Here is a 15,328-nt window from a genome sequence, read left to right as displayed (position 1 = left end):
GTTTCATCACATCCACGTGTCTGACTACAAAATGCATCATCATCCTCCACCACTTCCAGGTTGGCATCGTGCCCGTTTCCCTGCCTCTCCTCGTGTCTGTCCTGTTCCCTGGTGAATATATATTATATTATATGTCGAGGTGGATAAAACCCTCAGGTTTATTAAATCAGTAGTTTGTGGGATGTTGACCAGGGCAGCGTTACTATGGCAGCAGCCGCGGAGAGGCCGTGACCAGCCCCTCGTTCAGAATGGATCCTACCAGCGAAGGATGACGTGACGTCACGTCGCCGGGGCGACCAGGCTCTCCGAGGCACGTGTCGCGGGTCGTGTATAAAAGCGGAAGGAGGCGCCGGAGACTGCGCACACTGACTCGAGCAGCATCACCCGTGAGGTAAGCAGCTAAACCGAACCACACTTCATTTACAAAGGTCCTTGTAGCGGCTAGCCTTCTGGTATTCGCCTATATTTTCTAAACTGAGGCCGTTAAAGGTGTTTTACACGATGAAACTTATATTCCAGTGTCAAGTGCGGCTTATCTGTCGGTGCAAATGCGTTACAGTAGCTGAGTTCACGTCGTTAGCTGATGCAGTTATAACAAACAGTTTTACATCTCTACCGTTAAATTAGCTGCATATTTCTATGAGACTGTCGTTGTTAAAAGACGAGAACAAAGTTGGAAAGCCAGCATCCTGTAAGGTGAATTTACTATTACACTACGCTTTAAAATAAAGGCATTAATTAAAAATAAATACATAAAAGTGGTGGAGTGAAATAGTTCAACGTTATGATGATAAGAAGAAGTCGTTTTCGTTGGATGCACGCTGTAATGGTACAGGAAGAGGAAGAGGGGAGGGGATGCGACCGTGGCCTTGAAGCCTGGAGATAGACTGGCTGTTGTGTAATACGTTTCTGCATGAGTCGTTGCATCACTACACTTAAAAAAAAAAAACATTCACCACTGTTGTAAACCTAACGAAACTGCGGCTTATTGCGAAGAAACTCTCAGTATATTTATTTATAGTGTGTAACTCTCTAACTTACCTGAAAACGATCTGAGCGGGTAACGTGACATTGGGAGCTCCCGATGCTGCATCTTTGCGGAAGTGGATTAGTCTCCATGTTATGTAACTCAGTACTGTAATAGACATTACCGTGTAATACCGTGGAATAACAGCTTGTGTTGGCAGAAGTGTGCATGAAAACGAGTTTAAGGTAAAACATGACTAGAATATTGAGGCTGCGTTACTGCTGTGAGCTGTAATGAAGCCGATATAAGACACACGGAATGAATGAGTGTACGTGATGGAGGTGAAGCTACGTGACTCCCCAGGTCTTGATGATGAAGTCTGACGGACGAGAAGGGACGGTGGTGGTGTAGGAAACGAAACGGGACGGATGAATAACCTTGGCTTTGTGTCATATCGAAAGATGACAGAGGTGTGCTGAAAGCCCCTGTTGCGTGTGAAGGACAGAGAGGCGGCGTAGTGTCGCATAATTCTGCCGCAGTTTGACTCCAGACTCGACGGACTTGTTGATGCGGTTCAGAGGCCTCAGTCTTTAAAGCGACACATTGGGAGTCAACGTGTTCGTTGGACAAAAACTAATATCAGCATATTAAAGCCTGGAAGCCACAGTTACACTCTTACTGTGTAAAACATAGAGCATTAATGTCTCTGATTGTCTCTTTTAATATCAACTTTTATTATATTATATCATTGTAATAACAGTGGTAAAGGTGCAGCACATATTACTCAGTAATAAACCGTGGTATTAGTAATTGCTTGCAGTTACTTTCATTGATTTTATGTAGGTGTGGTACATGCAGATGCAGCCATGTCTGGCCTTGTCTCACTGCTGAAGGTCATCACTCCAGCTGATGAAGGTCAGAGTAGGCCCAGAGCCGCCGTAGTGATGCTGAGCAGCTTCAAATCTTTATTCTCAAACATTTTATCATCTTGAGATGATAATCTTGAGATCCACATACTGGACTTAGGGTTTGGGAATTATTCCTTATAGCTCAGGTTCTAGATCACTGAAGGTTATTAACCTTAAACAGATTTTAAGTCATCAGGCACAGTAGTACTGTTAAGTACTGCACTTTACCTGGGTTTTCAGGCCCCATGATTTTAGTATTTGGAAGAAAATTAGCAATCATGTCAGATTAAAAGTTTACACTATTTATAACATGATTATTTAACAAGGACATCTATATGGCCTTGGGTAGAATAGGCATTTCTTTTCCAACTATGTCTAGTGTACTTACTGTGGATGTATTAATTAAAAGTGATTGTGATGCATTTTCAAAGTCAGCATTAAAATCACCTCACTGATTTCATTTCTGTGGTTAGAAATGTGCACCAGACATTTGGTGAATGGGCTTCACACGAGCGATTTGCTTCCTCATAGCTCATACCATACCATATTACTCATAGCGTTAGTCATGGGCATAGCACATTGCTACTGAAATGAACTGCAACACACTCATTACTGTGTGTACTCTAAATCTTAATTTAAATGATTTTCGGATTAATGTTTTTTGTTTGCAATATAAACTATATAGAGAAAATGTCTGTAATGTAAATGTCATTGATAATGTGACTGACATCTGGGCCCTTTGCTGATTCTGCAGTAAGATTAGCTGGAGCCAGTAACAAGCAACACATACAGAATGGCATGTTATTCCAACCCAAGAAGGACTACAGCCATGCTAATAAGACGATATGGACAAGCCAATTGTTGTGTATTTAGTGAACAATCACAATGTCTCTATGATCACCGTCATAGCTGTGGACTGGATTCTCTGCTACTTGCTGTAAGAAGTATAGAGGTTATGATTCATGTAGGTCAAGTCTTCCTCCTTCCTCTGACCTTCAGTACATCCAGCCATGCTGTCTGACTTCAAAAGCCCTAGACACTGAATCCTTCAGTTAATTCACACTCAGTACTACTAAAGGTAATTTTCCTCATGAGACAAATTTACATAGCCTACAAGTTTGAGTCATTCCTCCTTCTTGTCGTTCTTATGAGTCTTTTTTTTTTAGTGAAGACATATTTTCCACTTAAAGGGAGTGTGGTTGTTTGTAGGCTGAATGTCTTTCTCGATCTTTCTCTGCTGCTGACTTATTCACCAGCCATCTTGTCCAGCATGTGTAAAAGTGGGAACTCAGAGTGACTCAGCACTCTGTCCCTAACCGTCACAAATTTAAGGAAATAACCCAGACAAACCATACTCTAGGAAGGGGCATACAAAACCGACACTTAGAAAGCAATTACTTCTGCAAAAGCAGTTTTTCTTTTATATATTGTGCCAAATAAAAAACAAAGATGTTTGCATGCCTACAGGATAAAGATGTGCTACTCTGATTGATTGACAGAGGAGACCAGGGGATGTCATCTGTCAGCTCACAAAAGCTCATAGGACTATGGATAGAGGCCTGCATTACCTCTGCAGAGTGGTCACGTGTCTCTCCTTTTGAATTCTTTACCCAGCTCACCTTTTACTAATTCATAGTGGTTGGTGTGTGTTTGTAGACTTCTGTAAGCTTTGTAGACTTTAGTAAGCCTTATAATTTCATTAACCCAGGCCGGTGTTGTGTATTTGGTCAGAGATCTACTTAAAGTTGTCACTGTGTTAATTTAGTGGTTGTTTATGTTGCTTTGTCACTGATGAAATGTTTAATAGAAACTGGACCTCCTATCTGTCTGTCCCTGTCAACAGGAGGCCAAGCCTGCTGAGTTAGACATGCAGCCTCAGGTGCTGTGTGTGCATGTGTCTGGATGGTGATGTGATAGTGTTGGGCACTTAACAGACTAGTTTACAGAGGCAAAGTGACATTGCCTAAGTAGTAAGACTAAAAAAAGGTAGGAAGCAGGTGTAGTGGAAGTGAGGAAAGAGGAGAGATGTGCCCTAAGTTGTTGATTCAAACTCAAAACGTTTGAGTCCACTTCACTAGTGTGTGCATATTAGAGTATCATTTGATTCACAAAAAGGTGCTCAAGAAGAGAAAACATTACCTTATTGGATAGTCTGTGTGGCCCTCAGCCAATCAACCTACTGCAGTGGAAAAACACTGGAGAGAAAGGGTGTGACAGAGAAGAAGCAAGGGAAGCTGGAAGAAGTGGGGGTGTGGCATGGGCAGGAAAAATGAGAGCACAGGCAGTCACTCACAAACTTTCCAGGGAAGACACAAACCAATACAACCCAGAGTATTAGTACACCAGCTCTAAACTTAGCTCTAACTTGTAACGCCAAGTAAATACCAAATTTCTCTCCTTCATGCATGTACATCACAATACTGCTGGAAAAATCTTCTGTACAATAGTCTGTCTGCACTCTAAGTTTATATAAAGGATAGCAGTAAGTCACTGGACTTCAAACTCTGTCCAAATAATCTTCTCAAAATGAAGGCCGTTTTGAAATTTTATCATGCAATGCATGTTGTCTTTGTCCTTTTCTGGAAATACTTTTTATCTTTATATCAGAAAAATAGGTCACAGCTCAGAGGGAGGGTAGAGTTGTGCTGAATGATTGCAACTAGACAGACAAAGAGTTGCAAGGTCAGAAAAATAGGGGGATGGAGGGGGGTGTTGAATTTTAATGATTAGTTTGGGTTGGATGGAAAATGGGACAGGCAGGAAAAAAGTGAAGAGACAAAAAAAAGAGAAATTAAGTGCAAAAAAGAGAGAGTAAAGAAGGATAAGTCAAAAAGATTGAGTGAGGAGAAATAATAAGAAATAGGGTAAATGTTTAGAAATAAAGGGAAGTAAAGTGTGCAACTGTATGTACTTCCCTCATAAAAGAAGATTGAAAGCTTCTTTAACTGGCTGCTTCTCCTTTTTCTCTAACCTTTCAGGAGAGGAGATGTTTGCATCACATGTCAAGTGACAGTTTGAGCAGTGAGAGTTTTTTTTTTCTAATTATAAAGAGCATAAGTAGGAATGAAGGGAGGAGGTTGAATGGAGAAATAAAAAACTCGATGGACACATTTCCTTTCCTCTTAATCGTCCTTTTCCTGACTGGTTTCAGTTCTGCTTGCTAGCCCACCAATCAGAAGAGGAGGTGACTGCACATCAGAAATCTGAATCATACTGTATTTTTTGCTTACATGAGTGCCAGGACAACAGATAAATCCATTAAGATGCAGACACAAGCACATAACATAACATAACACCTCAATTTAGGCCAAAAAAGTGTTCACTGTGAGTTGACCAGAAGTGAACTGCATGCGTTTCAAAATCGATTTCTCAACATTACCCATGATGACAGCCTGATCACAGGGCGTCAGTTTTAGCTTTTAAATTCAGTCCTTCTTTGGAAAATTACTGAGTGTATAAAACCTGCAATAGGTAGTAAACCGTTAGAAAAATGTTGAAAGTACCGTGCTGCACTTAATGCTGCCCATCTGTCTGCCTCATGTTACTACATTTTAATGAGTGTCAGCAGATTGCTAGCTGTAGTTAACAATGTGTAACCTCTCTGCTCTGCACAGTACTGCCTCTGTAAGCTGGAACATGTCTGTGTGAGGGTTGTCACAGGGTGTGTGCTGAATGCAGATCAGAGCTGGTTGGTGTAGAGTCAAAAGAGGCAGGACTCTGTGTTAGAGAAGTAGGAAGTTGCTCTCTATGAAGATACGTTTTGTAAAAACTTTAATATTAGTCAACATCAATCATTGAATAACAAAATACCTGGCACTATATTGTTTTAGTAAGTTATTTACCGATACATTTTGCATATTTCAGATAAAGCTGGTTGAGAACATCTATCTTTTGGAAACTAACTCACAAACTATTAAACACCACTGGGCATCAGAAATGAAATCTTAACTAAACTACTAAAGTTATATAGTCTTGTCACTTACAATAAACTGGAAAGTGTTACTGTCAAGCTGTTTGCATTAGTGAAGCAGGAAAGCAAACTGTTTAAATACTTCCATTTTATGCTGGAAAACCCAGAGCAACAGCTCTGTTCAAAATTAATGCAGAGGTTAGTTTAGGGGGTGTGAAAGCCAAGGAGTGGGACAAATTGTGAAAAGGGGTTCTGGCAATGAAAACGTAGAGTTTTGTTAATACACAATAGGTAATGGTAGGAAGGACATGTGTAAAGGAGAGGAAATGAAGAAATGTGAGAACAGCATGGCTATAATGCCCTCTCTCTCTCTCTCTCTCTCTCTCTCTCTCTCTCTCTCTCTCTCCCTGTATGACCTTGTATTATAGATGCTAGCAGCAGAATACAAAATGGCTTCTCTGCTTTGAAAGGACAGGGATGACAGAGAAAAATGCTACGAACAAACAAAGAAGTATGCACTACCAAGAGTTAAAAACTTGGTTGAAGGCTTGCCTGAGAACAAATGCCAAGCTCTCACGTACCATGAGGATATGGTAGAAAGAGAGAGATTATTAAATGTAATCTGGTTGCCCCTTTGGTCTATTTAAGGTTGTACTGTACCACAATGCATTTGACCTAATTGACAGTCTGCACACACACACACACACACACACACACACACACACACACACACACAGAGCCACGCACAAGAGATTACAGTAATTTAAAATGACAACCAAGCAGTATCAAGGGCAGTCTGCATTGCCCTTACTTACTCTACATGCGCCTGTCACACTAATGCAGTTTCAGGTGCCTTGTTGTTGTTCCATGCAGCAAGGAGAGTCACATGACTTGATTTAGACTTGGGAATTTAAATATGAAACCAAAGAGTGCTTGTTCTTGTTAAAATGGACAAACCTACCAGTGAGGAAGCGTTAGTGCGAAGATAAAGAAAGTGAAGGAAGGAACAGAGAGGAGAAGCAGGTGGTAGCAATGCTGGTGCAGGAAAAGGGGGAGGAGAGGACAGAGGAAGTGTTTGTGGCTGCAGAGAAGTAGATCAGAGTACAGTATTAAAAGCAGTGGAAAGCAATGGAAAGGAGAAAGGAGGTTGCATAGTTGAATCCAGGCCAGGCTTCCTCTCACTTCAGTCAGCAGACAAGTCCCTGTTTGTTGTGTTACATACCTACCAGGTTTTTCCTCCCTTTATATCGCTCTGTTTTCTAAACATGTCTGTGCATGATCTAATACCTCATCATCCCTGCTGCAGATGCACATAAAACATTCTATTTTACTGGGTTTATTTTAAAACGTTTTTGTGACTGATAATTAACAGAATCTAACCACAGCACCTTCCTAACATTGTTATACCAATATAAGCTTAATGTGTGTGTTTTTTTTTTTTTTTACATTTTTATGCTACACTGTGTCACACTTGCCAACAACTTAACTCAACTGATTAAAGCCGCCTGCAGCCTGGTATACTTGTTGATGCTTTATTAAGCTGAAGTGAATTTTGGCTTTGAGAACAAAAGGTTTAGATTGTGTTGCCAGCTCAACCTTAAAAACACATTGCAACCTGAATTATCTGATGACATCACTAAGCCTGTATTTTTGTCCTTCTAATTGATTGACTTTTTTTTATCTCCAGTTAACTCCACACCCCCTAAGCAGCAGCAACAATGCCAGAACTCTGTGTTGGAATCAATGGGTGAGTTTAAAACCCAATTACACATTTTATAACCAGAATGGCTGAGACTGATTTTAGATAATTACAACTAGATACCAGATGAGGAGGACGTCCACTGTTCCGCAACAATATCTGGGGGTTAGGAAACAATTATGAAATGCACTCTGGAGGTGAAATAATTTAATGAAATCCCCCTCTTATACAATATGCGCACTTTTTTATGTAAGAGAGTTGGTCCATGCAGTACCATGTGCAAATGTAATACAGAACAGCACCATAAATAGTAATGGCACTGTAAAAGCTGCAGTTTACATAAGTTGCACATTGGAGGTCTGCCTGCAGTTCTTCATCTAACAGTCAACTAGGTATAAGTTACAATAAAAAAACATGTAGCCACAGTCAACTAATCTGACAAAGTCAGGTTCCATGAACAAGGATTCACCTTCTATATGTGTTTTACAATAAAGAACTTCAAGCCATTGGCCATTAGTAGCAATTATACAGTGGCAAGAAAAAGTTTGTGAACCTTTGACTTTTCTGCATTAACATGTCCTAAAATGTGATCTGACCTTCATTCAGTCAAGAGTATTAACAAATATAATGTGCCTTAAATAATAACACTAAACAAATTCAGATCTGTCATGTCTTCATTGAGAAAAAACATAAAAACCTCTAGTGCTAGTGGAAAAAGTATGGTCACATACTTTTGCTTGCCACTGTAAAGGAGTGGAAGAACTCATGACTTGTAGCAGGACTTCTCTATGGTAGGCAAAGCACTGTGGGAGGCTGAACTGAGAGGCATCATAGTCATAAGCTATTAGAAAATTAATGCGAGGCCCAGGACTGGTTTGACATCCTAAGGAATTTTTCCACTAATGTTCCCAAACAACCATTAAAACAACTCTCTCTCTCCTCTCTTTCTCTCTCCTCACTCTGCAGCTTCGGTCGTATTGGCCGTCTGGTTTTGAGGGCTTGCCTTCAGAAGGGCATCAAGGTTGTGGCCATCAATGACCCCTTCATTGACTTGCACTACATGGTAAGAAAACAACTTGTTACTATCCTATTAAATTATTTATCATGTGTATAAAACTGTATCATCAACAATCAAATAATGGGAACTAATGAGATAAGCTTGCTGATGTTGAAAGAAGCTAATTAAAGAAAATAACTAACAGACCATAAATTGAACTCATGGCCATACTTCAACCAAATACCTTGGCTTAGTTTTAACAGATTTAACTTTCTCTGATTCAAAATTTGGCAAAAGGAAACAAATCATTTTGTTTTTCCATCATTTAACTCCTAGGTCTACATGTTCAAGTATGACTCCACCCATGGCCGATACCCAGGTGAAGTCTGTCACGAGGGTGGCAAGCTCATCGTTGACGGCAAAGCCATCTCTGTCTTCCAGTGGTAAGTGATGATGTTTAATGGTCTGAGGCTGTTCCTGCATGCTTAAAAATTTTATTATGAAGATTTTTTTTCCATCAAGGCTTACCTCAGTACAGTTATATTAGTATGAACAATCGTATATTATTGTTGTTGTAGGTCAGTTTACATACTTTATTTCATATATTAGGTGAGGTGTTTTATGCCACTTGGCCTGCTGGTCTTTAATCTCTGAGTGAATTCTGTCACTCACAGTGGAATGACAGTGGAATTGGGCTTTTTGGTGCTTTGGGCCCCTGTAGTTGCCCCTCAATCTATTGTACCAGATGTTGTTTTAGTCCATTGTGTAACTACGGCGCTCTTCAAAAGGCAGTACCAACAAAAGTGAGGCTTGTGGAAGAGACATTCCTGTTTCAAAGCTCCTCTTTGTTAGGTTCCCTCATTGTGTCTTCTGTTTTTACACATCATCGATTTTTTGGAAGGCCCCTAATCTGTACAACCCATGCTATAAAAAAATATTTTTTGTTCATTGCTAGCATGAAATTATCCAAAGAGGCTGTGCACACTGACTTAGAAACCACAAGATGTACTGTCCTAACAAAATGATCTCCCACCACCACTCCCTACTGTATGCTCACTGTGTTCTTCCTTTGACTCTAGCATGAAGCCAGCAGAGATCCCCTGGGGCAGCGCTGGAGCCAAATACGTTGTCGAGTCCACTGGAGTCTTCCTCAGTGTGGATAAGGCCTCTGTACGTACACACAAACACATGGTCAATTTTAGGGACAAATACACACAGAGTGCAAGTTCCTAACGTGTCTCCCCCCACCCCACCCTTTCAGGCTCACATCCAAGGTGGAGCTCAGCGTGTGGTTGTGTCCGCCCCCTCACCTGATGCTCCAATGTTTGTTATGGGAGTTAACGAGGACAAATATGACCCCTCCTCCATGACCATTGTCAGGTAATAAAAGTTTAGACTTGGACATGCATTCTAAAAGTAAAGTTTTTTTTCACAACTGAACTGAATCAGGTAAAATGTAGTAAGTAGTGAATGTCTGTTTTTCTGTTGACAGTAATGCCTCCTGCACCACCAACTGCCTGGCTCCCCTGGCCAAAGTCATCCATGATAACTTTGGCATTGAGGAGGCTCTTATGGTAAATCACTTTCTATCTATATACTTTCTATAAGAGACCTGATTTCTTTATACTGTGTCCAGTATGTTTAGCCTTTAATGACAGACAAAGGAAATGGTATGTTTCATGCATGTAACATGGGACTATTCTTTGTAGACTACAGTCCATGCATACACTGCCACCCAGAAGACAGTGGATGGCCCCAGTGCCAAGGCCTGGCGTGACGGCCGTGGTGCTCATCAGAACATCATTCCAGCCTCCACCGGTGCTGCCAAGGCAGTGGGCAAAGTCATCCCCGAGCTCAACGGGTTAGGACAAACACATTTATTATCAGACTAAACTGATGAACTGCAGCTGCACCTTCTCTAAATGTGAGAAGGAAGGAAGACATGAAAGAGACCAATCTCTCTCTTTTCTCCCCTCTAGTAAGCTGACAGGCATGGCGTTCAGAGTGCCAGTGGCCGATGTCTCAGTGGTTGATCTGACATGCCGTCTGACCAAGCCTGCATCTTACGCTGAGATTAAGGAAGCTGTCATGAAGGCCGCAAATGGGCCCCTGAAGGGAGTGCTGGGTTACACTGAGGACCAGGTAAAATTATTTTACATACACTTTAAACCAAACATGTTTACTAATAATACCAGAAATAAATAATAATTTAGTGCATTGAAAGCATGGGTGGGTGCTTTTTTATTTTGGATGTATACAAAAACATAAAAAAATATTCACATTTGTCCCAAATAATTGTGGTGTTTTATTTTGTAACACAAATGGGAATTAACTAAGTAATGAATAACAAAAATGTGCCTGTCTTCACATTAAATGACCTGTAATTTGTTTTGTGTTTTGCAGGTGGTGTCCTCTGACTTTGTTGGCGACACCCATTCCTCCATCTTTGATGCTGGTGCTGGCATCTCCCTCAATGACAACTTTGTCAAACTAATTTCCTGGTTAGTATTAAGTGTCTTGCTCACTTTCATGCATAAAACATGATAGCAGTGTCGATGTTGTTCATTTACAGAGAAAAAGGCTTCTCTTTTCAAAAGTAATCATTTCATTTCTCCTCCTTGTCCCCCTCCTCCACTGCAGGTATGACAATGAGTTTGGCTACAGCCACCGTGTTGCTGACCTACTGCTGCACATGAACTCCAAGGAGTAAACACTTCCTGGACACAAAGAAAGCCAGGAAAGGGACCACCCCAACCATACTCCCAGCCTCCTTTCTCTTTTACACACAAACCCTATTCATAGCCAAGTCATAGTGTCACGACCCCTAGCGCTACTACAGTATACGTACAGTAGGTAGCAGCAACTATGTGTTTGCGTGTTCTGAGTTTATCTGTTTTTTTTCCTTTACGGATGATAAGATTGGTTGCTGACAGTATTTGTGTCCGTGTGCCCCCTCTCCATCTCCCTTTACCACTTTTAGATGTGTTATTATGGCTCAGTATGGTAACTACTGTATCCATCTCTGTGTTGGTGTGTTGTAAAGGCTTAGTCACAAGTGGAAAGAGGATGCTGAGAGGCAGAGCTACTGTAACTAAGAGTAATGAGACAAAGAAATAAAACTTTAAAAATCTCAAGTTGTCTTGTTTCATTATTATAAGCTGTTGGCTGTTTCCTGTGAGACTCCAGAACTGAAAGTACCAGGGACTTTGTGTTTAAAGTAAAGCTGCATACATCAATAAATAATATTATTAGTTAAATATTTAAAGAGTACAAGAAAAGCTTGATAATTTTAACTTGTACCACCAATCTGTTAAAACAAATGTATGTGTTGTATTGGCACATTTGTCAATGCAATTTTGTCTCCTTTCCTTCCATCTTTATATTCTTTATATTCTTCTTTATATTATTCTATTTTGTTTTTACAGCCCATTGTACTTTTTTATTGCCCAGCAGTACTTCACCTGTGAGGTTGGAAAAAGTAAAATATTGTTTAGAAAATGTAGAGAAAAAGATGCACTTTTTTTTAGTACTATTCACCTGCTACTATTCGAATGTTAATATGAATACTAAACCGTCCATGTAAAAGGCTGGAGGTATCAATATATTCACTATTACAGTAAATAGTGTCATCCTAGTAGCCAAAGACACAAGAGAGGATATCTATTATCTCTTAAAAGATAATTATTTAGAAAGAAAATAGCTCTACCCCAACTACTGCAGTTATTACACATTAATGCAAAAGAAATAATTATAGAATCAAATTATATTTGACTTTATGCCTTGACAACTTACTGCCTACTAAACAGGAAGTGATGAGAAATGCCTGTTTTTGCTACAATGCCACCTGCTGTTTACTGAACGTACTACATTAGAATCTTTATACTGTGACACTGGGCAGAATTATAATTGACTTCAAAAGTGTAATGCACATTCAATTATCAGTATCATGCTTTTATTTAAAGGTACAAGTGTAAAAGGTGAAATGTGTAGCCACATCTGTTGGTGAGATACAGATCCACACTGATTGCCAAGTCTGTTTGAGTCAGTGGGACTAATAAGGCCATCCCAAAAAACTTCCCAATACATACATCACCAAAATATGTCATTAAATAATATTGCAGTAAGTATGTGTCCAAACAACTGTAAATAAAGCTAAATCAATACCCGTTATTTTCAATTCTATTCAGTTTTATTTGTATAGTGCCAAAACACAACAGATGTCACCTCAAGGCACTTTACAGTGTTAAGACATCACAAAATAATACTGTATATTGAATTATATAGAAAACTTAACAACCCCACCTGAGCAGCACTGGGCAACAATGGAGAGGAAAAACTCCCTTTAGAGGAAGAAACTCCCAGCAGAACTAGACAGGCAATGGTAGCATGTTAATGGATATAAGAGAGGAAAGGAGAGAGGAAAGAGGAACTCAGTGTATCAGTAGAGGTCCCCCAGCAGACTAATCTATAGCAGCATAACTAAGAGATGGTTCTAGGAACCACAAGAAGACCTGCACTCTGAGAACGGAGAGTTCTGCTGAGAAAATATGGAACTACAAAGTCTTTAAGATTACAATCCAACAAATGCATGGACTAGTTTTACAGCATCAGACAGGATGTTCCTAATTTTAAAAATATTACTAATAAAAAATTAATAATATTACTCAGATGGAACAAGGCAGATGATAGAAGGCAGCTTTATTTTAACAATTAAGCATATTTAATAGATATACCTTAATAATAATAATAATAATAATAATAATAATAATAATAATAATAATAATAATAATAATAATAATAATAATTTTATTTTGAGAAAAATCTAAAACATTTCAAATTCACAACTAATAGGACCGCTGGCCACTCTTTCCAAATGACATGTTTGATAAGTGATCAACAAAACAGACTGTGTTTGGTTGCATTGATATTTCAGATCGATGTGACGGAAGCATGGCTTGATACCATTAATCATACCTCTTTACATTTTAGTACATCTGATCTGACATTTGAGATATTTGTTTTTATTAAGGTACCTTGTAGTACCTCCTCTGCTCCTACAGTAATGCACAATGACACATTTAGTTTGAATAGATAAAACTGGAACTAGGTAATATAATTATATTTATATAATAATTATATATATAATTATATTTTATAATATAAAAGTAGCAAAGTAGAGGCAACATCAGCACAAGGTCATGGTTTTCACTTGAGTAAGAAGATTCAAATCCAGTCATTTGCCTTAAGCCTCATTTCCCCATCCTAGGACGGACTGGACAGCTTTGAATGTAAAAGTTTTGAATTAAGCTTCAGATGCAAAGGAACGGAGGCTTTCACTGCACACAAGAGTTCATTTGGGTCCGTTCTGTAGGTACTCATTTGAAAAGCAAACTGACGAAGTCAACACTAACACTTTAGTTTGTTGTTGTGTTTGTTGTGTAACCACTTATAAAATTGATTTTTTTAAGCATTAAGAGCATTCTTTTTTTGGTCCTGTCTTATTTTTGTGAACATTTTAACTTGTGAAAAATAAAATAGTGATTCTGCAGGTATCTCTTAATCAAGCAAGACTGAGGTCTTGACTGAAAAAGACAACTTCATCATGCTGTAAAATAAATTTAGTGTGGAGTGAAACTGAGCCAGGCATAAATGTGTGGACATATTTATATACTCCTTTTTTTTTTTTTGATTATTCATTATTATTTTTTTTTCCTTAAATTTAATTAGTTGAACCACTGTACATTCTTTCCAGGTAGCCCAGCACTAGTTGTACCCCACAGGCTCCACCTTCTCATAGAAATTAATATATCATAAATAAAATATTTTGGCATGACGAGCTCCAGAATTGGAGAAGTGCTACAGACCAGCTGGATCTGGAGAGGTGTGTCTACGTGGACGTGACCAGGTATGTAACTGATATAAGAGCAGAGTGACAGCTCTGCAACAGCCACTTACGTCACCATCTGGAGAAGTTCTGCTAACTGATGCTCCTTTGAGTTGATGTAAAGACAGAACGAGTCATGGAGAAGAAGAGTAGACCTGAGCTTGCACTCCCCTTTTTGCTATTTGCTGCTCTTCACTTGGAGGCGGCTGTTCTTGAAAAGATGTTTTACTGCCCGGCGGAGAAATTTAACTGGACATATGCGAGAACGTACTGCCAGAAGAACCACGTTGATTTAGTTACTTGGAACAACGTGGACCAACTCTGGCTGTCTGAATGGTTGGTGGAAAATGAAATCAAACAAGTCTGGATTGGCCTACATAGAGACTCTGGGAATGATTCAGTCTGGAAATGGATAAATGTCTAGTGAGTAATTGAGTATTGTGCTGATTCAAATAGCTCCAAATGTAAACGAGTGAAATGCGTTAAACAAATGATTTGTTTGTTTCAGTACTGGAGAAGGGATAACAGGAGATGACCTCTCACAGAGCAGCTTCTGGGCCAGTGGAGAGCAGAGCAGTCACTGTGCATATGTGTCAAGTGACCTAACGTGGTACAGTGATCTATGTTCAAGTTTACATAGTACTTACTGTTCACAAGGGACGTACATCAAATATTTCAAAGGTAGCGTTACATGGGACCAGAGTTCTCAGTACTGTCAGCAATATAACAGTACTCTGGCTACCATCAACAACACAAACGAAAAATATTTATACTTAGAAGGCTGGATTGGACTGTACCGAGTGGCAGGGAATAACTGGAGCTGGATTGGAGATCAGACATCCAACTACAGTAAATGGGCATCAGGACAGCCACTTGTCCAGGACTGTGGCTTATTTAATGCTAACACTGACATGTGTCAGAGCTCTGAATGCTCCCAGAACTATCGGTTTGTCTGCATTGATG

The 15,328-nt window shown here is 39.5% G+C and overlaps 1 protein-coding gene across 1 annotated transcript; it reads left to right on the top strand.

Annotated features, from left to right (window-relative positions):
- Nucleotides 1-279: 279 nt before the first annotated feature.
- On the top strand, nt 280-11,611 carry gapdhs (glyceraldehyde-3-phosphate dehydrogenase, spermatogenic). Its single transcript, XM_026370841.1, has 11 exons — nt 280-391; nt 7,473-7,532; nt 8,451-8,547; nt 8,818-8,924; nt 9,561-9,651; nt 9,743-9,861; nt 9,974-10,055; nt 10,191-10,342; nt 10,461-10,623; nt 10,885-10,982; nt 11,122-11,611. Exons 2-11 carry the CDS (start codon nt 7,504-7,506, stop codon nt 11,189-11,191), a joined length of 1,008 nt encoding a protein of 335 aa, XP_026226626.1. The 5' UTR covers nt 280-391; nt 7,473-7,503; the 3' UTR covers nt 11,192-11,611.
- Nucleotides 11,612-15,328: the final 3,717 nt, after the last annotated feature.

The sequence above is a fragment of the Anabas testudineus genome, chromosome 16 (genome assembly GCF_900324465.2).
Source record: "Anabas testudineus chromosome 16, fAnaTes1.2, whole genome shotgun sequence".
Classification (NCBI taxonomy): domain Eukaryota; kingdom Metazoa; phylum Chordata; class Actinopteri; order Anabantiformes; family Anabantidae; genus Anabas; species Anabas testudineus.
Note: the sequence above shows the minus strand (reverse complement) of the source record. Positions and strands in the feature narration are given on the sequence as shown.